The sequence below is a fragment of the Erinaceus europaeus genome, chromosome 4 (assembly GCF_950295315.1).
Source record: "Erinaceus europaeus chromosome 4, mEriEur2.1, whole genome shotgun sequence".
Lineage (NCBI taxonomy): Eukaryota > Metazoa > Chordata > Mammalia > Eulipotyphla > Erinaceidae > Erinaceus > Erinaceus europaeus.
Window position 1 is genome coordinate 92,468,563 of NC_080165.1, and position 23,994 is coordinate 92,492,556.

The 23,994-nt window shown below is 39.7% G+C and overlaps 1 protein-coding gene across 6 annotated transcripts in view; it reads left to right on the plus strand.

The window, feature by feature from the left end:
- Positions 1 to 17,053, plus strand: part of PKHD1 (PKHD1 ciliary IPT domain containing fibrocystin/polyductin) — a 617,401-nt gene extending 600,348 nt beyond the window's left edge. For all 6 annotated transcript variants that reach the window (XM_007516520.3, XM_060190048.1, XM_060190049.1 and 3 more), the window contains one exon: positions 16,211 to 17,053. In XM_007516520.3, coding sequence (XP_007516582.1) covers positions 16,211 to 16,665 — 455 coding nt within the window. In that variant the 3' untranslated portion in view covers positions 16,666 to 17,053. The remainder of the gene's footprint in view (positions 1 to 16,210) is intronic.
- The last annotated feature ends 6,941 nt before the right edge of the window (positions 17,054 to 23,994 follow it).

Here is a 23,994-nt window from a genome sequence, read left to right on the forward strand (position 1 = left end):
GAATAACTTTTATATTTTTATTAGTGACTTAATGATGAGTAACAAGATCTTAAGATAACAGGGATACAATTCCATATAGTTCCCATCACCAGAGCTCCATATCCCATCCTCTCCATTGGAAGCTTCCCTATTTTTTATTCCTCTGCGAGTATGGACCAAAATTAAAAGAATGACAATGTTATCAAGCTTAAGTCAGTATTTGCACTAAACTTTCGCAAAATTCAAAGAGCAATATAAAATACATATTATTAATAATCCTTACGCTAATGGATACTTAGTTTCTCCTTCTTGTGATTATGATTATCATCACAGTAATAACAGAACTACAAAAAAAGAATAATATTTTTTAGAGTTCTTCATAGATAGTTTATACCATATTAATCATTTTGCAGTTTTCTGCTTCCATGGCAAAAGTATGAAATTACTCCATTTTAGTAATAAGTAAAACTGAAATTCTAAGGCTTAATTATTTTTTCTAGTAAACCTAGATACATATCATAATTTTGTTGCATTTAAAAACTTTAGCTCATATCATTATTATTTTTTAATTTACTTTTTATTTAAGAAAGGATAAATTAACAAAACCATAGGGTAGGAGGGGTACAACTCCACACAATTCCCACCACCCAATCTCCATATCCCATCCCCTCCCGATAGCTTTCCCATTCTCTATCCCTCTGGGAGCATGGACCCAGGGTCCTTGTGGGTTACTGAAGGTGGAAGGTCTGGCTTCTGAAATTGCTTACTCGCTGAACATGGACATTGACTGGTCAGTCCATACTCCCAGTCTGCCTCTCTCTTTCCCTAGTAGGGTGGGTCTCTGGGGAAGTGGAGCTCCAGGGCACGTCGGTGGGGTCTTCAGTCCAGGGAAGCCTGGCCAGCATCCTGATGGCATCAGGAACCTGGTGGTTGAAAGGAGAGTTAACGTACAAAGCCAAACAAATTGTTGAGCAATGCCTTGGACACAAAGGTCGGAATAGTAGAGAGGAAGTGTTGGGGGGTACTCACTGCAAACTCTAGTGTACTTCTGCTTTCAGGTATATATTTTTCACTAGTTTATGGGTACGTGTGAACATATGCTCTCTCTCACAGAACCTGGTCTATATTTAGTTTTTGGGACTTTGTTAGAAAGTGAACCACCTGGGATGGAATTAGAGAATACTATGAAAGGAAAGGTCTCACCTGAGTAATGAAGCTGAAGGGTTTTCATTCCACACCTGAAGTCTCTGTACATGGTCTGAAGTGAAGCATGTTGAGGTGGCAATAATTGTGTTGATTAGATTGCGATAAGCAGATGCAATATTATTTGATATGGATTGGGAGAGGCATGTGGGAAAGTGGGCCCTATCCTAAGGTTCCAGGACTGGGGGAAATATAGGCTCTATAGTGGAGATGTGAGGTTCCTGTTGTCTTAGCATTCAAAAAGACAATGGATAGTTAATGTTATTATCACATTAATTGGTAATTGGGTTAACTTTGAAAAGTCCTTTTGTTAGGGTTTGCTGTATAGTGCCCAGTATCTTGTATGTAGCTGTGCCAATTGGCTGCTTCTGATCTACTTGGTCTAGGCTTTTGAGAGGGTCCGCATATCAAATACACAGCCTATATATTAAAAAGACTCAGTCTGTGTTTTAAAAACTTCGAGACATACAATTAATTTTCCCCCTCATATTAATTAACTAGTGGTTTATATGACTACACTTTACTAGGACTGTAAATAAACACCATTCCCACCACCAAAAGACTATGTCCCATCCCACCCACCTACCCCCCCACTCCCACCCCCCACCAGCCCAGGAAGCTGCATGTCTGCCCCTCACCACAGGGTTTTTACTTTGGTGCCCTACTTTCAATTTAGTCAGATCCTGCTTTTAGTTTCCATTTTAGATCTTCTTTCTCAACTTCTGTTGATGAGTGGGATCATCCCATACTCATCTTTATTTTTCTGACTTAGCTCACAACATAATTCCGTCTAGCTATGTCCAAGATGGGACAGAGAAGGTGGCTTCATTGTTCTTGATAGCTGTATAGTATTCCGTTGTGTATATATACCACAGCTTTCTCAGCCACTCATCTGTTGTTGGGCACCTGGGTTGCTTCCAGGTTTTAGCTATTATGAATTGCGCTGCTATGAACATAGAAATACACACCTCTTTTTGATTGTGTGTTATGGAGTACTTGGACTATAACCCCAGGAGAGGAATTACTGGATCATATGGAAGGTCCATGTCTAGCCTTCTGAGAGTTTTCTGGACTGCTTTCCACAGAGGCTTGACCAATTTACATTCCAACCAGCAATGCAAAAGGGTTCCTCTGTCCCCATAGCCTCTCCAGCATTTGTTGCTGCTGTCCCTTTTGATGTATGCCATTCTTACAGGAGTGAGGTGGTATCTCAGTGTTGCCTTAATTTGCATTTCTCTGACAATCAGTGACCTAGAGTAGTTTTTCATGTTTGTTAGCCTTTTGGATCTCCTCTGAGGTGAATGTTTTGTTCATATCCTCTGCCCATTTTTGGATTGGGTCATTTACTTTTTTGGTGCTAAGTTTGCTGAGCCCTTTATATATTTTGGTGATTAGTTTCTTGTCTGATGTATGGCATGTGAAGATCATCTCCCATTCTGTGAGGGGTCTCTTTGTTTGTGTAATAGTTTATTTGGATGTGCAGAAGCTTTTCAATTTGATGTAGTCCCATTGGTTTGTTTCTGCTTTAGTCTTCCTTGCAATTGGGTTTGATTCATCAAAGATGTCCTTGAGGTGTAGGTAGGAAAGTGTTTTACCAATGTTTCCTCTAAGTATTTGATTGTTTCTAGTCTAACATCCAGGTCTTAGATCCATTTGGAGTTGATTTTTGTTTCTGGCGAGATAAAGTGATTCAATTTCATTCTTCTGCATGTTTCAACCCAGTTTTCCCAGCACCATTTATTGAAGAGAGATTCCTTCTTCCATTTAATGCTTTGGTCCCCCTTATCAAAGATAAGATGTCCATAGGTGTGTGGATTTATTTCTGGGCTTTCAATTCTGTTCCACTGATCTGTGTGCCTATTTTTGTTCCAGGACCATGCTGTTTTGATGATGATGGCTTTATCATAAAGTGTGAGGTCTGGGAGTGTGATGCCTCCATTTCTGTTTCTTTTCCTTAAGATGGTTTTGGCATTCTAGGTGTTTTCTGGTTCCAGATAAATGATCGTAGTGTTTGTTCTATTCTCTTAAAGAAGCTTGGTGGAACTTTGATGGGTATTTCATTAAATCTGTATATGGCTCTGGGGAGACTATTCATTTTGATGATATTTATTCTTCCAATCCATGAGCATGGGATGTCTTTCCATTTCTTGGTATCAGTTTCTATATCCTTGAGTAGCGACTCATAGTTTTCAGTATACAAGTCTTCCACTTCTTTAGTCAACTTTATTCCTAGGTATTTGATTGATTTTGCTGAAACAGTAAATGGGAATGATTTTTGGATGTCTTCTTCTTCAGATTTAGTGTTTGCATAAAGAAATGCCACTGATTTTTGTACATTGATTTTGTAGCTTGATACCTTGCTATGTTGCCTAATAACTTCCAGCAGTTTTCTGCTGGATTCTTTAGGTTTTTCTATATATACTATCATATCATCTGCAAATAGTGAGAGCTTGACTTCTTCCCTTCCAATCTGTATTGCTTTGATTTCTTTCTCTTGCATGATTGCTATGGCAAGAACTCCCAATACTATGTTGAAGAGTGGACAGCCCTGTCTAGTCCCATATCTGAGGGGGAATGCTTTCAGCTTCTGTCCATTGAGTATGATGTTGGCTGTAGGTCTGCTATATATAGATTTGCCGGGATAGCCTGAGGGTACTTCTTCACGAGCTAGTGCTCTCTGGGTTGGAGAGAACTCAACTGGAGCTGATCTAGGCTGCTGCGTGGGAGAGGGATCAGGAACTCGTGCCACACTAACTTTGCAAGAGATACACTCTGGAACTCTCGGAGCCAGAAAGCAATTTCCAAGTGTCTTTAATCAGAAGAGCAGCTGTTTTTATACTCTCCAAGTAGGGTGGAAACAGGATGTGATATAGAGAGGGTGGAGCAAAAAGTGACTGGTGAAAATCAGAGTGTGACAAGGATAAGATCAAGGTGTGACAAGGAGAGGGGGTGGAGCAGGTGAGAATTCTACCACTAAACCACCAATGCCCTGGAGGTAGTGTGGTGCTTTATGTAAATGTAAAAGTGATTTATGTAAATAGACCAAAGCTTTGAATGGGATTAAATCTATCCCTATATAGGCATATGGTTAAGCAGAAGCCAGGGGGAGCTGGCATACTATCCAACATCTCCCCGTTTCTTTTTAACTATTTGCCATAGTATCAGGTGTGTGGGGCACTTTGTGAGCAGGGAGACTGATAAGAGGCACACCTTTTTGGGGTTCTACTGTCCCTCCTTGCTCAACCTCTCCATGGAGAGAGAGACTAACAGGATTGACACACCCCTCAGGCTCAAGCCCTTCCAAGCTCAACCATATCCTCACAATTACCCAACATCTCCCTCTTACTTAATGGCCATATATAACTGGGTCAATATCTGTAAAAGGCTTCATCTCTGTCAGGGGATGAACAGAAACCTGTTGGGAAGAAAGCAGAATGATAGTGTGTAAGTGTCTTCAAAAAGAACTAGCACAAGACAGGGAGGGATAAGTAAAAGTAGCAAGAGACAGAGTGAACCTGATAGGTGGAGGAGTGGGGGCCTGATAAGCCGAGGGGCTAGAGGGGTGATCTGGCATTGCAAAATCCTGAGTCAGCTGGCGGAAAGTTCTATGAACTGCTACAGTCATTCTTCAAGAAGTCCAGCAGTATAAAGGGAGTGTCCAGCAAGTTCTATAGAAGCATCAGTCCAATGTCAGTGGCCAGGAAATAAATGCCACACGTCTAACTTGATGGAGGAGGACAGCCACTGGAACTTTTCTTCTCTGTAGAGAGTGACCTGGAACCGCCAAAACATGATGGGCGAAACAGAAGCAGGAAGAGCAGACACCGATGGTTGACAGAAAGGCAGTAGGAAAGTCTTGTTCTTTGGAGTCTGTGAATCAGGTTCTCCAGATCATTTCAGGTCACATCATGGATTTCGGGGGATGGCTGTAATTGTGGGTGATGTCAGAGGTCAGGGGTCCAAGATGGATTTCTGGGGATTCTATATGAGCAGATGCTTCTTTATGCAAAGGCTTGTCATAGCTGTAGTCAATTACTTATGAAAAAAACTTTGTAACAAATTAGAAGTTTACTACAATTGATAACTCAATGATTATAATTGGTTTAGGTATCTTTATAATTTCGTGTAAAGGCCATCTTATGTGACCTCATGTACCAGTCTCTATATAGAAAAATTTTCATACCGAATTTAAGTCACATATATTGATTCTTAACTATTTTTACATTGGGTTTTTAAGCAAACTCAGGTTACTAGAGTTAAAACATTTTAGTGACATTTTTTTGGTACATTTACAATATCAGATTGATGCCAAATTTGTTGTGGATTAATTTCCACAAGATAGCTTACAGGACATTTTTGGGGGCCCTCCAAAAATGTCCTGTATAGAGGATTTGTATTTTAACTTAAGAGATGATGAATTGTCACATTGAATATTTAAAGTTTTACCTTAAACATTCAGTTACTTTAATGAATTGATTTTACCTCTTCTCGTAAGAATGTAGCTTCGAAGTTACAATGTAACCGTTAAGTTAATGTTTACCAAACTTGAAACACGCATATTAAACATATATTTTATAACACACAGGAGGAGAAAACCTTGTAAATAAGACATATCATTTCAAATGCGAATTTAGATCTACTGTCATAGTTGAACCATCTTTACTCACACAGTTTAAGACTAAACATTTCATATTTATATCAAGACTTAAAAAAGAAATCAAAAAGGGGAATGAACAATTTTTGAACTGTTTCTGGATGTCTCAAGAAACCATGTCTGCGTCCAGCTGTTTTATATAAAGTCAGTTAACATTCAGAGTACTATGAGCACAATGGGTCGTACAAAAATTTTGGTTACTCAACTCACTCAATTTTTTTTTTTCACTCACTCACTCACAAAACACAACTGGCCAGTCATAACATAAGACATTCGGGGGGGGGGGAGTTCTGTGAATCAGATTTCTTTTATTTTGCCATGCTGTACTATGGATCCTGGGGTGCATCCTGCAGCCAGTCCTCTTGCAGCCAGTCTTCTTGCAGTGTTTCTTATCCTTCAGGGATATCAGCGCCATCATGTGGGTATTGCCAGACATGGCGGGCAGGAACCCAAACAGGCTTGGAGTAATTTTGTGGAAAAATGCATGCGAAACCCCTCCCCATAGTCAACAGGGGGTCAGGTCCTTTCCAGATTTTATCAAGTGGGTCTTTCCATTTGACTTTAATAGCTGGGAGGGTGGGTGGTGTTTGCCAATGAAGAATAATAGGAGGTTGGTCTGAATTTTTGTAAATATTAAAGAAATTCAATGTAGTTAAGGCTTTTGCCAACTGGATATTGGGGGGTACATTTCCCCTTTTTCTTTATTTAATTGAGCCTTAAGAGTTTGATGGGCCCTCTCAACAATGCCTTGTCCCTGTGGATTATACGGAATGTCTGTAGTATGAGTAATGTTCCAGAGGGAACAAAAATCTTTAAATTGTTTGCTGGTAAAAGCATGTCCATTATCCATTTTAAGTTGAAGATGTAAGCTCATTACAACAAAACAGGAGAGCATATGGCTTATAAGCTTTTTTGAGTTTTCTCCAGTCTGAGCTGTAGCCCACATGAACTTAGAGAAGGTATCAATTGAGACGAACACATATTTTTGTTTGCCAAAGTTGGGTATGTGGGTAACATCAATTTGCCAAAGAGCATTGGCTTTTAAACCTCGAGGATTAACCCCCAGAGTCTGAATAGCAGGTGTTTTGATTAGACCTGCACAGGAGGAACATGTAGCAAGAATACATTTTAACTGTGGCAGAGGAATATCAGGAAATTGAGCTCGAAGACCTTAAGATTAACATGGGTTAGGGAATAAAAGTCAGCAGGACTAGAGACTGAGGCTAGGAGAATTCCTGTGGAGGCAATGTGGTCGGCTGCAGCATTCCCTTTGGACAGGGGACCAGGAAGAGGGCTGTGGGAACGTAGGTGCTGATCATACAGTGGATGGGTTCGAGAACAGAGCATAGAGGCAATTTGAATTAAAAGAGGAGAAAGTGGGTTGTCATCAATTCTTACATAAGATCGAGCAAGCCATGGAAGTAAGTTAACAGTATACACACTGACAGAAAAAAGGTTGAAAGATTCCGGTAAAACTTTTAATGCAAGGAAAACAGCATAAAGTTCTTTGTACTGAGGGGAATTATCAGGAAGTTCAGTAAAGAGAGGTTTGGGGTATTGCTGGTCTGGATAATATATAAGGGTAGCAGCTCCCTTTTGTCCACCATCAGTGAACACTGTAGGAGCAGAGGGGATGGGATCTCAAGAGAAAAGTTTAGGTACTAGTAGAGGCAACAGAGGTAAAGAAGCTATCAAATTATTAGAGGGAAAATGATTATCTAATTGTCCTGGAAAACCCATTAAACTTATGGTAAAACGAGAATGGTGGTGTATGAGCCATTCTGTATCTGTGAGAGAAAAGGGAAGAATGATTGAATCTGGATCCCTTCCTAAGACCTGAACCGATCTGTTTCTTCCTTGGCAAACCATAAATGCTAAGGCATCAATCTTGGTAAGGAGTCTTGGAGCTCCGCCTACTGGCGTATGAAGCCATTCGAGAACACCATGTTTCTGCCACAATGCCCCCACTACCGTGGGAGTGGAGTTAAAGATTAGAAGATTTACTGGAGAGGAGGGGGAGAACCAAATGAGGTGCATGTCCTGGAGAGCCTGGTTAACTTTTTCCAGTGCCAAGGAGGCTTCGGGGTTTAACATACGCCTTGAGGAAGGCTGTTTGTTTCCTTTTAACAAATCGAACAGTGGTTGCAGGCAGCTCGTAGGCAGATAAAGATACTGCCTAAGCCAATTCAAATTTCCAAAAAAATTTGTAAAGAAGCAAGAGTGAGATAAGAAGGAAAAGTAACACAAGGTTTTAAAGGATGAATCTGCGTTAGGGAAATCTCTGAGCCTAAGAAAGATATTGGAGGAATTAGCTGTATTTTCTCAGGAGCTACATTAAGTCCACTTCTCTTTAAGGCAGGGATTAGAAAATCACGTAGGGCGGAGAGATCTGTATCTAATTCTCCCCATATTAACACGTCATCCATATAATGAAAAACCTTAATGCCCTTATGAATATATGGAAAAAGGGCAGATTTAACAGCCTCCTGACAAATAGTAGGGCTATTAGCCATGCCCTGGGGTAGTACCACCCATTCAAATCTATCAGCAGGGCTGGCATTATTAATAGAAGGAACAGAGAAAGCAAAATGTTTATAATCTTGTGGGTGTAAGAGAATAGAGAAAAAACAATCCTGTATATCAATAGTTATGATTGGAATTCCTGTGGAAATTGCGGAAGCAAGAGGCAAACCCCTTTGGGGGAAGCCCCAAACCTGCATGGTTTTATTAACTGCATGAAGATCTTGGAGGAGGCGCCATTTTCCTGAGTGCTTTTTAATCACAAAGACTGGAGTATTCCATGGGCTTGGAGAATGACAAATGTGTCCCAAAGATAACTGCTCTTGGACGAGTTCTTTTAAAATTTCTAGCTTCTCCCTAGGCAAAGACCACTGTTCCACCCTGTCAAAATTCAGAAGCATTCCATCCCAGACTATGGATTGCAGGAGGAGAAAACAAGCATCAGGATTATAAATCTTCCTTTCCAAACTCGACTGGACCCTGGCAATGAATTTAGTGAGGGATTCATCAGGTTCTTGTTGAAGGGAGAGAATGTGGGCTGAGGCCGCTCCCATGGGTGGTGGTAATCGCTCCCATGCTTTTAATGCACACAGGCGTACCTGATCAAAATACCCCGGTGGAAACTTGGTTTCCGCCTGTTGAATCCCTGTTTCTAATTGGCCTGTTCCTAACAATGCATCAAAATTCCCCTCTGGCTGATTTTGAATATTTTTCTGCGATTGTTGTAAACATTCATCTTGAAAGAATGCCTCCCATTGCAGGAAGAGGGGGCCTGGGAGCGTAGCGCGAGTTACATCCCTCCAATCTTGGGAGTATAAGGTTCTGAAGCAGGCCTTGTTAAATGGACCTGGTCCATGGGGCATGAACACAGTCATCCTTGATAGCCTGGCATAGTTCCTTCAGGTCTGTGGTGGAATATGGATACCAGGCCTGAGGTTTTGTCTATTGAGGGCAACATTGACTGGAAATGTGTGGACTTGCTCTGATAAGTGTGTAGCGGTAGGAGGAGTCACCGAAGTGGAAGCTTCTGGACAAGCGGCCGAAGAAGTGGTTTTGGAGGCTACAAGAGAATTTGGACATGTGTCTGTCAAAATGGGGGTGGGCGAAGAAGCAGCCGTGGAGGCAGCAGGAGGTTCCGGAAATGTGGACACGTGTCTGCCAAAATGGGGGTGGCCAAAGAAGTGGCTGTGGAGTCCAAAGGGGAATTCAGACACGTGTCTGCCAAAATAGGGGCCTCAGGGCAAGATGCCAAAATAGGGGCCTCAGGGCAAGATGCAGAGGAATTAGGGTGGGTCAGGATCACGACAGGCCTTTGCTTCTTCTTGTTTTTAAGGTGCTGGTTAAGTTCTATGATCACTTCTTTTATCTCTTGGACCTCAGCCTCTAGGTCCTTAAGCCTTTTGAGAGGTTCCCCTATATATCCCTTAAAAGCTGTTATGATGATCAACAGGATATAAGGTGCAGCCCCGAGAAAAATGTCCCAGATATATAAAAATTGTATACTGGAAAAAGAATGCAGAATTTGGAAAAGATTTTCCATGGTGGAGAGATCTCAGGAAGACAATAAGAAAGAAAAAAATCACAGCGCCTTAACACAATATTGCAGATACCCACAAGGTGTGTACTTATCTAGGATGTCTTCTTGTAAATCTGCTGCTTACATGTCCCTGTTCTGGGTGCCAGATGCTGGGATAGCCTGAGGGTGCTTCTTCCCGAGCTAGTGCTCTCTGGGTTGGAGAGAACTCAACTGGAGCCGATCTAGGCTGCTGCGTGGGAGAGGGATCAGGAACTCGTGCCGCACTAACTTTGCAGGAGATACACTCTGGAATTCTCAGAGCCGGAAAGCAATTTCCAAGTGTCTTTAATCAGAAGAACAGCTATTTTTATACTCTCCAAGTAGGGTGGAAACAGGATGTGATATAGAGAGGGTGGAGCAAAAAGTGACTGGTGAAAATCAGAGTGTGACAAGGAGAGGGGGTGGTGCAGGTGAGAATTCTACCACTAAACCACCAATGTCCTGGAGGGAGTGTGGTGCTTTATGTAAATGTAAAAGTGATTTATGTAAATAAACCAAAGCTTTGAATGGGATTAAATCTATCCCTATATAGGCATATGGTTAAGCAGAAGCCAGGGGGAGCTGGCATACTATCCAACATAAATTCCACTATCTTTAGCAATTTCCATCTATTCCTATTTTTTGTGGAGTTTTGAGCATGAATGGGTGTTGGATTTTGTCAAAGGCTTTCTCTGCATCTATTGAGATAATCATGTGGTTTTTGGCTTTGCTTTTACTGATGTGGTGAATGACATTGATTGACTTACGGATGTTGAACTAGCCCTGCATTCCTGGGATGAATCCCACTTGGACATGGTGAACAATCTTTTTGATGTGCTGCTGTATCCGGTTGGCCAAGATCTTGTTTAATATTTTGGCATCTATGTTCATCAGAGATATTGGTCTGTAGTTTTCCTTTTTTGTTGTATCCCTATCAGCTTTTGGTATTAGGGTGATGTTGGCTTCATAGAAGATGGGAGGGAGTATTCCTGTTTCTTCAATCTTATGGAAAAGTTTAAGAAGTATGGGTACTATTTCCTGAAAGTTTTGTAGAATTCGTTTGTGAAGCCATCTAGTCGAGGACTTTTGTTATTGGGGAGATTCTTAATAACAGTTTCAATTTCTTTGTCTGTAGTTGGTACATTTAGGTTTTGTAACTCATATCATTATTTAAGACATATATAACAATGCATTCTCTCTCCTCTCTTTTATACACACACACACACACTCACACACACACACACACACACACACACACACACACACACACACCAGAATATGAATTAGTGTCTTAATTTCTATTAAATGATTTTTCAAATACCTAGTCTAAACAAGTTTTCTACTCTCTTAACAGAAAATTAGATAATGTCAATATTCTGTTAACACTGAGATAAAAACAGAATAAAATCAAGCTCCCACTTTCAAGAAACTTATAATTATTTGGAGGGAAGGTCAATTACATTCAAATGCTTACATTAATTTACAATAATTCATTTAACAAAAATTCATTAGCCTTTTTGATCAGCAGGAAGTTGTATAACTTTTGGCCATAAAGTCTAAGAGGAACTTTTAAAAAAAAATTATTAATGATTAATTAATTTTTTATTTATTAAAATTATAAAATAACAATTCCACACCATTCCTACTAGCAGAGTTCTGTGCCCCCACTCCATCCATTGGAAACTTCAGTGATTCTCCCAGGGTCACAGATATGGGTTGACTATCATTTATTTAACTGCCTATCTGTCATGCATCTATCATCTATCTACCTATTTATCTATCTATCTATCTATCTATCTATCTATCTATCTATCTATCTATCTATATGACAACTACATCTGTTCCTGCTTATGAATGTCTTTACTTTATCCCTCTTTTCTCTCTGTGTCCTAATAGAATTGAGCTTCAGAGCTTCTATTATCTTCCCTTAACATTTCTTCTCCTCGAGGGAATTTGAACCAAACTCTTTTGGGGGTGCAGAAGGTAGGAGGTCTGGCTTCTGTAATTACCGCTCTGTTGGACATGAATGTTGGCAGGTCGATCCATACAACCAGCTTTTTTCTATCTTTCCCTAGTCAGGTAGTGATTTGGAGAGGTGAGATTCTGGGGCACATTGGTGAAGTCTATCTGCCAATGGAGTTCAGGATAGAATCCAACTAGCATCTGTAATTTGGTGTCTGAAAGGAAGTAAGTTATGAGGCAGGAAAAAAGTTTAATAAATAAGAACCAGAAAGTAGGAATAGAGAAAGTGAGAATAGTAATTTTAGGGTGATAAGAAAATAAGAAGTTCTTTGTGGCCCATGATTTTAGTGATTTTTGCCAGAGAATGTTAATTAACGTGAAAATGACCCCAAAATATTGGGAAGACAGTGATGGTGTAAGTGTTGAGAACAGGGCTAGAAAGGTGGATGAGGGCAGAGAGTAGTTCCCAAACTTGAATAAATTATATAAGTACAATTAACTGTTTACCCCATTGATCTGACACAGGGTTCATTTATATTCATATTTAGCACAGGACCCTGTATGACCTCCAAGTTCCTGTCAATCTGAGCTCACAGTCCATGGTCACAGCTAGGAACATTATAGGCTACACTCATTTTAGGACCAGTCTCCCTAAGAGGAAATTTTTTTATTTTCAATTGGTTTATCTTCTTGTGTACCAAAAAATATTTTGCTCTGAGTTGAAATACAGTTTGGTTTCTCTAAATTAGTATCTATTCTGCTTCCTCATCTATTGATATAAATATAGAATAAAAGCCCATAGCCTGTGCCTAGTCATTCAATAACTACTGGCCTGCTTCCCTTCTCCACCCATGTTTTAATAAAATATTTTTTAGAACATTTCTATTCATCTCTTACATTCCATTGACTCTGGTCCACTGCTGTCTATTTTACCTTTCTCAGTTTCATTTTATTTTATTTTTTATTTTTTTTTTTACTTTATGGGGGGTAATGTATTATAGTACAGTTGTTGACACAAGGATAATTTTTTATCTCCCCTTGGTAGATGTCTATAAAATATATTTCCTCAAATTTAGATCATTTTACACCATCATGAATCAGGACCACAAAGCCTCCTGCCCCAGCTCCTTCCTTACTCAATCTTCCCCAGAGTTCTTTGGTTTGGTGCAATTCCACCAAACCTAGTCCAGACTTAGTTGTATCTTTCACATTTTGGCTTATCTCACTTAAGGGTATCTTAACAGTCTTCTTTTTTTATTTTTATTTTATTTATTTATTTTTTGGCTCCAGGGTTAGTGCTAGAGCTCAGTGCCTGAACCACTAATCCACTGCTCCTGGGGACTATTTTTCTCCCTTTTTGTTTCCCTTGTTGTTTTATAGTTGTTGTGGTTATTAAAACTTAATGTTATTATTAACAACCCTCACCACACATATATATCAACACACACACACACACACACACACACATCTGAGTCTAAAAGCTATTTTCAGGATCCTTAGTATTTCTTGCTCATTCTTGTCTGTGACATATTCTATAACTTATTTTGAAATTCCATCCCACCATAATGTTCTTCAAAACTCAAATAGCATCTCTTCTTTTGCTTTCAGGTTTATCTGGGGCTGAGTGACAGCACTATGAATCCACAACTCCTAGTGGCCATTTTTTTTCCCCATTTTATCAGATAGGACAGAAAGAGAAATTGAGAGAGGAGAGGGAGATAGAGAGTGAGAGAGAAAGAGAGACACCTGCAGATCTGCTTGTGAAGCATCCCCCTGCAGGTGAGGAGCTGGGACTCAAACCTGGGTCCTTGCACAGGTCCTTGTGCTTCATACTATGTACTGAATAAGGTGCACCACTGCCTGGCACCCTCTAAAATATTATCTCCTTTGTGAAGTACTTCTCAACTTATAGGAAAGGTTAAGCACTTCCTTTTCTGCCTTCCCCAGCATGCTGCTTGTAGATCTATCTACTTACTTACTATAAGGTCATAAATTTTCTTTTTTTTTTTTTTTTTATCACTGAGACTCTGTGCCTGTACAACCATTGCACTACTTTAGTTGGCCAAGTTTTTCTTGTTTTATTTAATAGGGCAAAGAGAAATTGAGAAAGAAGAAGGAGATGGATAGGCAAGAGAAAGAGAGGCATCTGCAATACTACTTACCCACTCCTGAAGCTTCCTCTATGAAAGTGGTGGTAGGGGGGTGTCTTTGCTCACAGTAACATTAGCAAACAAAAAAGTTTGGACTAGGATGGTGGAATTGCACCAAATCAAGAAACTCTGGGGAAGGCTGAGTAAGGAAGGATCTGGATAGCAAATTATCCCTATGTATCTCTGCTTCTCCTTCTAAAAATAAGGACAATAATAGAACCAGCCTTGTGGATGACTATGAAGATTATATGAGTGAATGCTTGTAATGCTTATAAAACATTAAGAACATTATCTGGCAGGGTTTTGTGCTATCTTAACCCCAGTGATTTCAGTTCTGGTGGATGCTGTTTTATGAAATCCTACCATATAGCAGGTTCTGGGTAGTGTTTTGCATGACTCATCTGCAGCCCTGCTTCATCACTTGTGAAGCTTTCCACCTGCAGGTTAGGACTAGGGGCTTGTAGGTCCTTCCACTCTGTAAGATGTATGCTTAGCCAGGTGTGTTACCAACCAGCCCCATGAGGGGACTCAAAATGTATCAGTGAGGTTCTAAATGGTTCTAGTCCATTAACACTTACTAATATAGCAGAATAATAGGTTATTTTCATATGGAGCGATCACTTAAAATAATTTTATTGTAAAGAATTCATTATTAACATGAAAGCTAGACACATATAAACACACACAGCATGAGAGAGAAAGAGAGAGAGAGAGAGAGAGAGAGACTGACTGAGAGTATCATTCTGACACATTCAATATGTTATGCTATACCTGATTTCTTCAGTTCTTGAGATTCTTGCACCCAAGAATGGGTGGCTGTCACTGAGCTTGACAAAGGGAAAAGCAAAGGGAGGCACTGAGGCCATATAGGGAAAGTTTACTAAAGCAGAGTAATCCTGCTGGGATGTAAGGTGAAATGGTCCTTGAGCAAAGAAATGAAAAAAGTTCTTGAATTAGGTGTCAGTACTGGGCAAGAACTGGGGGATTTTTATGAAGAGTTCCATTATCTCTTTGGTCTAGGTAGAAATTTCACAGGCTGTATTCCTAGTCACCTAGCCAAATCCTGAAACGGTCCTTCTGACAGTTGAATGGAAATCTTACCCTCTACACAACTGTGTGTATGGCAACTTTTGCATCTTCATAAGTATTATCTGTTTCACTCATGGGAGCATCTCATATATAGTGTCATCTGATGACATGGGAGCTGATGATATCTTGATCTTTTGCTTGGAGCTCCTCTCCTGGCCTGTCTCCAACCACTGCCCCGTTCTATCTCAATACCAGCGATTAAATTTGTGATCTCATATTAAATACATATCTGTATAAATTTTATTTGCCATCAGGACTATTGTTATGGCCTGGTGCTTTCACAATGAATCCACCATTACAAGCAGTAATTTTATCCTTTTAATTTTTTTATTTAGAGGAACAGAGAAATTGAAAGGAAAAGAGGAAAGAGAGGAAGAGACAGAGTTATCTGTAGCACTGCCTCACTTCCTGTGAAACTACCCCCCACAGTAGATGTCATGTTATTAAGCCCAATAGTTTAACTACTAATAATATCTCCTGGATATGATAACTTTTTCAAACTTGGAGATGTTATAATTTTCTCATATATCCCTCATTAAATTATTTAGAACAGACCAGGAAAAAATTCTTCAGAGTCTGTTTACCTTAACCAATGCTAATGTTGTACTCTTCTGAGTTGACTACTACAAGACAAGATTTCCTCTCCTACTTTTACATTCACATATGCTTATTTATGTTATCTTTATATGTGTTTGTTTTCACATATTCACAAAATGACTAATTGGGCATGGAATCCAAAGTATTTGAAAATTACTTTTGAGAACACATTCATTTTAATACCAATGTGTGTTAACCCCACACCAGCAATTCTTGACTATCCTATTTGTTATTGTGTTTATTATAAAAAATTCTTATTGACTTGTGGATATCATGAAAGTGTTTATCTAAGAAGCCATATTATCCAGTTATTATTGGATAACTAATATTAATTTGAACATGAGAACAGAAAGAGTGTCTTTAGCAAAAACATATTTCCAAAGATGATTGGAACTTGGCAAACTGATATTCAGTTGTTAATCATTTAGCAGTATCTTTCAGTCACACTACTGATGAAAGTTAGCAGCTGATTAATCCATTTCTACTCCTTTTCACTCACAGATATGAGGAAGAAAGTCATGCTGAGCAGGCTAAACCAGCTTCCCCAGCAGTCACTGAACGGTGTGTCCAGGAGAAAGGTTAGCAGCCTTGCAATCCGAGAAGAGGAGAGCAGCCAAGAGGAAGTTACTGTGCCTGCTCCTAGAACAACTACTGTCACATTTGGCAAACATACCTCAGCTCCAGGATCTCCTGCTCAGCAGGTGTATCTACAGGAGTCTGGGAACTGCAAGGAGGTCCAAGAGCAGCTGCTTAGATACCAGCTGGCAGGCCAAGATCAACTGATGCAGCTTTGCCCAGATATCAGACAAAACATGCATCAGCTGCAGGATCAGAATCGATTGGGCAAAAAACGTGGCAGCTCGGTAGTTTCCCAAGAGAAGAAAACCTCTTATGATGACACTGAGGCATTCTGTCTTCATTCAGTGCATCCAGAAGCTATACAGGAACAACTATAATTAAGGAGCAGTGTGTGTATTTGTACTAAAAATCAGAATGTTCAGAATATATCTGGATAATGAGGAGAGTCGATGAGACATCATGATCTATGAGGGTAACAGAAAGAAGAATATAGACTCTATATTCCTTTCAACTTTAAAATAAAAGATTTTTATACAAATGCTTGTAAATTAAAACAGATTAAAGGACCTTTTGTATTTAATGGAGATCCAATATTGGTCAAATAGTAGCTTCACAAATAACTGTTTTTTTTTTCTTTTTTTACTTGTGTTTAGCATAGACAATTCTTTTCCTGATTTTGCCATCTTAATAATTGTGTGATACAGGAGTTGTTTTTAAGCCTCCTTTGTAATGTTCAACCCCAAAAGAATGGATTATTTTATAGGAGGCATTCTTTTTGTTGTTGTTGTTAGTGATTTAATAATGACTGACAAGATTGTAGGATAAGAAGGTTATAATTCCTCATAGTTCCTACCTACAAAGATATTCCTATATCCTATTCCCTCCACTGGAAAATACCCTATTCTTTATCCCTCTGGGAGTATGGGCATACATTCTTTATGGAGTACAGAAGGTGGAAAGTTAGGCTTCTGTAATTGCTTCTTCTCTGAGCATGGACTTTGGCACGACGAATACCCACAGCCCATTTCAGATTTCCCTAGTGGGATAGGGTCATGGGGAAGTGAGGTTCCAGGACACATCAATGAGGTCTTTGCCCAGGAAAGTCAGGATGGCATCGTGGTAGTGTCTGCAACTTGCAAGGCTGAAAAGCAGTAAGATATATATCAGGACTTTTTTTTTTTTCAAAATAATTATGAACCTAAAAGAAAAAAATAGAGCAGATGGATCTTCCTCTGAGAGGAGCTAAGAAGTCTACTTTAGGTATATATAAAGGAGCCTATGACTTTAGTAGTGTTTTCCTGAGCCCAATAGCTAACATAGATGTGGACTAAAAGCATTATAAGGCTAAAAGCATTGTAACATGTACACTCAACCAGGTGCACCACCACCTAGTCTCTCTCTCTCTCCCTCTCCCTCTCCCTCTCCCTCCCCCCCCTCTCCTTTCCCTTCCTTTCCCTTCCCTTCCCTTCCCTTCCCTTCCCTTCCCTTCCCTTCCCTTCCCTTCCCTTCCCTTCCCTTCCCTTCCCTTCCCTTCCCTTCCCTTTCTTTTCCTTTCTTTTTACAGAGAGTACAGCTCTGCTTTATGGTGATACAGGGGATTCAATCTGGGACTTTAAAACCTCAAGCATGAAAGTCTCTTTGCATAGCCATTATGGTATTTTGGTGCAAGATATGCAAGATCGTGTCAGAGTTGAGAATAGAGACCTGTATCGGGGCAGAGAGTAGGAGGAATTCTTAAATTGTCTGTTGAACTACAATTATTTCTGCTACATTACAGAAAAAACAAAAACAAACAAACAAACAAACAAAACTCTTATTAGCCTATAAAAGCACATTTGAAGGGCAAGAGAAGACCTTGCTCTCTGACCTAGCTTACGTTCCAACCACATGGAAACTTTCTAATTTTTTATAAACTGTTTTAATGTATGTTTTAAATTTGATTTCGATTTGGATCAAGCATATCACAACAGAACAAATACATTAAGCTTGTGTCTTCTGAGTACTGTAATATGAAAACTGATAATCATGAGTTTAGTAGGATTTTCAAATAGAAAATATAAAACTGGAAAGTTTTTGGAAGGAAGTTTTCCATGTACCAAAATTTCATTTTCTGTATATATTTCATGTCAGTTACTAGTGGGGGAAAAAGAGATTTTCTCCTAACTTGTTTATCAGAAAACTGTTTTTTTTTAAAAGATTGTACACAAACTTGACTAATGAAACGGGAGAAGATTATATCATTTGTTCCTCCTCTATTAGTGCTAGTGGTCTAATAAAGATCAGAGTAGAGTGTCAACTGGATCTTAGTAAGTTGGGTGAGAGTGCTAAGGAAACGTTACAGGTTTACAGAGGATTCACCTGAGTTCAGAATAAATAATGCTTTTAGACATCTGATTATTCCTTTGTGTTCTTTTGATTCTGGATCTAGAATATCTTATTCTCTGAGAGAGTAAAGCAGTGTCAGCTAAGAAGCCAGCAAAATTTATGGAAATAATATATTCTCAGATTTTTCCCTAAATATAAACCAATGTTCAATTCTGAAAGAAGAAAAGACAGTACATTATTTGAATTAGAATAGAGAAAGGAAACACATTCTGCCATTGTATAATAATAAATAATGTTACCTTTTAGTTAGACTCATGGGAGGTTCTGGCGGGAGGTCATTTCTGTAGGAAATCAATGGGGAAATATGTCTCTACCTTCTGCAACCCTCAATGACCCTGGGTCCATGCTCCCAGAGGGATAGAGAATGGGAAAGCTATCAGGGGAGGGGGTGGGTTATGGAGATTGGGTGGTGGGAATTGTGTGGAGTTATACCCCTCCTACCTTATGGTTTTGTTAATTAATCCTTTCTTAAATAAAATAAATAAAAAACAATAAAAAAAAGAAATATGTCTCACCCTACCTCCTGTTGGTGGGAATGTTCTCAGTCTCTTTGACCTTTTTTTTTTTTTCCTTACTAGTTATCACTGGGTCTCAGTATCTGCATTACAAATAAACCACTTCATGCACCTTTTTTCATGTTTTCTTTTCTTTTTTCTTTTTTTTTTTTGCTACTAGAAACAGACATAAACTGTGGAGGAGGGTGGCAATGGAAGATAAAGAGAAATACCTCCAGCACTATTCCTTCATACATGAAGTCTTTCCTCCCCCTCCTTTCTCAATTTTCTTGTCTCTATCAAATAAATAAATAAATTAATTAATTAATTAATAAAATTAATTCTGGAGATACAAAACATCTGCTTACAGAGTAAATTCTATTTGTACATGTTTTAGTTTTGTTCCTAACAATATTTAAAAACATAACAGAAGGTGGGAGGAGCCAAAATGGCTACTTGGAAACAAAAGTTGTTGTGAGCTCCAAAAAGAAGCATCTTACACCCTGGTTTTCTCTGGATAGGGTATGATACTGGGCCATCATTAGAGGGTGAACAAGGGGTGGTCAAGGTGACACTAAAAAAGAGTCCTATAGGGAGTCAGGCTGTCGTACAGCTGGTTAAGCGCACATGACGGGAAGTGTAAGGGCCAGCTTACAGATCCCTGTTCAAGTCCCTTGCTCCCCACCTGCAGGGGAATCACAAGCAGTGAAGCAGGTCTGCAGGTATCTTTCTCTCCCCCTCTCTATCTTCCCCTCCTCTAACCATTTCTCTCTGTCCTATCCAACAGCAACAACATCAATAATCACAACAATGTTAAACAACACGGGCAACAAAAGGGAAAATAAATAAATAAATTTTTTTAAAAAAGAATCCTATAACCCACAGTTGGGCAGGCAAACAGAGGCCAAAAGAACAAACAAAAGAAAATCTTTGGCTTAGTTATCTCTGAACTCACAACCCCAGAACCAGCTCCTAGGGCTGGACAGCCACTCTTAGCAGGCTTCCTGCTGAGCTATTATCTTTACCAAGATTCCTGGCTTACCAGGAGTGTCATCCCAAGCCTTTTTCTTTTTGTTTTACTTCTGTTTTTTTAGGTGGCTGGAGCTCTATTTGAATGAAAAAATACCTGACCAATCAGAGCCTCAGCCCTACCTGGTAAAGACTACCTGGAGGTTTTTTGTTTGTTTGTTTTTCTTCTTTACTTCTTATAACTGGCTGTCTTTGCTTAGGCTGCTTGCAGTGAATCCAGAGTGTTGCAAGCATCAGACTGATTGTTAGGGTTTTTTACTCTATTTTATTTTATTATTACTATTATTATATATATGTGTGTGTCCCTTTTTCCTGCTCCTTCCTCAAGCTGACCAAAATTATATGTTCCTTTTTCCATTGATAGGTGACTGGGTGCCCTATCCATTGTGAGAGGAACTTATTTTTCTCTTGCTCTCCCCTCCACTCTCATTTTTCTCTCCTACTAGCTAATTAAAAAAAAAATCTTTCACTCCACTTTTTGTTTTCTTTTCTTCCTTCTTTTCCTTTCTGAATACACTGATACTCGTTTGTGAATTATTTTGGGGAAGAAATCTGACTCAGAGTGGACTCTGTGTGTATGTCTCTTTTCTACTTCCCTTTCTCCTCTTGTTATCCCTAGAATTTATAGTAGACAGTAGATTTCCATAATTGTCTATTCTTGCTTCCCCCAAACTGGGATTCTCTGGGAAGGGTATAATATCTAGCATGTCCCTGTAAGGGTGAATAAGTGGGGATCAGGGTGACACAAAAAAAAGAGTCCTAAAGCCCACCCTAATCCCAGAACCAGAACCAGAACCCACAGGCTGGCCAGACTCTCCTAGCAGGCTTCCTGTAGAGCTCTTTTCTTTACCAAGATTCCTGCCTCAGAAGGAGTGTCATTCCAAGCATTTTCTTTTTGAAGGGGGCTGTGGCTCTATTTGAGTGACAGAATACCTGACCAATCAGCGCCTCAGGCCTGCCTGGGAAAACAAGCTGGAGTATTTTTTTTTTAGTTTTTTTTTTTTTTTGTATTTCTTATAATTGGATTTCTTTCTTTTTATTTTTTTTGGCTTTATTTATTTTATTTTTTATTTGAGAAAGGATAAATTAACAAAACCATAGGGTAGAAGGGGTACAACTCCACACAATTCCTACCACCCAATCTCCATATCCCATCCTTTCCCCTGATAGCTTTCCCATTCTCTATCCCTCTGGGAGCATGGACCCAGGGTCCTTGTGGGTTGCCAAAGGTGGAAGGTCTGGCTTCTGTAATTGCTTCCCCACTGAACATGGACATTGACTGGTCAGTCCATACTCCTAGTCTGCCTCTCTCTTTCCCTAGTAGGATGGGTCTCTGAGGAAGTGGAGCTTCAGGCCACATTGGTGGGGTCTTCAGTCCAGGGAAGCCTGGCCGGCAGCCTGATGGCATCTGGAACCTGGTGGCTGAAAAGAGAGTTAACATACAAAGCCAAACAAATCGTTGAGCAATGCCGTGGACACAAAGGTTGGAATAGTAGAGAGGAAGTGTTGGGGGGGTACTCTAGTGTACTTCTGCTTTCAGGTATATATTTTTCACTAGTTTATGGGTACGTGTGAACATATGCTCTCTCTCACAGAACCTGGTCTATATCTAGATTTTGGGACTTTGTTAGAAAGTGAACCACTTGGGATGGAATTAGAGAATACTATGAAAGGAAAGGTCTCACCTGAGTAATGAAGCTGAAGGGTTGTCATTCCACACCTGAAGTCTCTGGGCACAGTCTGAGCTGAAGCATGTTGAGGTGGCAATCGTTGCGTTGATTAGGTTGCGATCAGCAGATGCAATATTATTTGATATGGATTGGGAGAGGCATATGGGAAAGTGGGCCCTATCCTAAGGTTCCAGGACTGGGGGAAATATAGGCTCTATAGTGGAGATGTGAGGTTCCTGCTGTCTTAGGGTTCAAAAAGACAATGGATAGTTAATGTTATCATCACATTAATTGGTAATTGGGTTAACTTTGAAAAGTCCTTTTGTTAGGGTTTGCTATATAGTACCCAGTATCTTGTATGTAGCTGTGCCATTGGTTGCTTCTGATCTACTTGGTCTAGGCTTTTGAGAGAGTCCGCATATCAAATACACAGCCTATATATTAAAAAGACTCAGTCTGTGTTTTGAAAAACTTCGAGACATACAATTAATTTTCCCCCTCTCATATTAACTAACTAGTGATTTATATGACTACACTTTATTAGGAATGTACATAAACACCATTCCTACCACCAAAAGACTATGTCCCATCCCACCCACCCACCACCACCCCCCACTGGCCCAGGAAGCTGCATGTCTACCCCTCACCACAGGGTTTTTACTTTAGTGCCCTACTTCCAATTTAGTCAGATCCTGCTTTTAGTTTCCCTTTCAGATCTTCTTTCTCAAATTCTTTTGATGAGTGGGATCATCCCATATTCATCTTTATCTTTCTGACTTAGCTCACAACATAATTCCTTCTAGCTCTGTCCTAGATGGGTCAGAGAATGTAGGTTCATTATTCTTGATAGCTGTATAGTATTCCATTGTGTATATATACCACAGTTTTCTCAGCCACTCATCTGTTGTTGGGCACCTGGGTTGCTTCCAGGTTTTAGCTATTATGAATTGTGCTGCTATGAACATGGGAGTACACACCTCTTTTTGGTTGGGTGTTATGGAGTCCTTGGTGTATAACCCCAGGAGAGGAATTACTGGATCATATGGAAGGTCCATGTCTAGGCTTGTGAGAGTTTTCCAGACTGCTTTCCACAGAGGCTAGACCAATTTACACTCCGACCAGCAATGCAAAAGGGTTCCTCTGTCACCACAGCCTCTCCAGCATTTGTTACTACTGTCCCTTTTGATGTATGCCATTCTTACAGCAGTGAGGTGGTATCTCAATGTTGTCTTAATTTGCTTTTCTCTGACAATCAGTGACCTGAAACAGTTTTTCATATGTTTGTTAGCCTTTTGGATTTCCTCTGAGGTGATTGTTTTGTTCATATCCTCTGCCCATTTATGGATGCGTTCATTTGCTTTTTTGGTGCTAAGTTTGCTGAGCTCTTTGTATATTTTGGTGATTAGTTTCCTGTCTGATGTATGGCATGTGAAGATCATCTCCCATTCTGTGAGGGGTCTCTTTGTTTGTGTAATAGTTTCTTTGGATGTGCAGAAGCTTTTCATTTTGATGTAGTCCCATTGGTTTGCTTTTGCTTTAGTCTTTCTTGCAATTGGGTTTATTTCATCAAAGATGTCCTTGAGGCGTAGGTAGGAAAGTGTTTTACCAATGTTTTCCTCTAAGTATTTGATTGTTTCTGGTCTAACATCCAGGTCTTAGATCCATTTGGAGTTGATTTTTGTTTCTGGCGAGATAAAGTGGTTCAATTTCATTCTTCTGCATGTTTCAACCCAGTTTTCCCAGTACCATTTATTGAAGAGAGCCTCCTTCTTCCATTTAATACTCTGGGCCCCCCTTATCAAAGATTAGATGTCCATAGGTGTGGGGATTTATTTCTGGGCTTTCAATTCTGTTCCACTGATCTGTGTGCCTATGTTTGTTCCAGGGCCATGCTGTTTTGATGATGATGGCTTTATCATAAAGTGTGAGGTCTGGGAGTGTGATGCCTCCATTTCTGTTTCTTTTCCTCAAGATGGTTTTGGCAATTCTAGGTGTTTTAGGTTCCAGATAAATGAATGTAGTGTTTGTTCTATTCTCTTAAAGAAGCTTGGTGGAACTTTGATGGGTATTGCATTAAATTTGTATATGGCTCTGGGGAGAATATTCATTTTGATGATATTTATTCTTC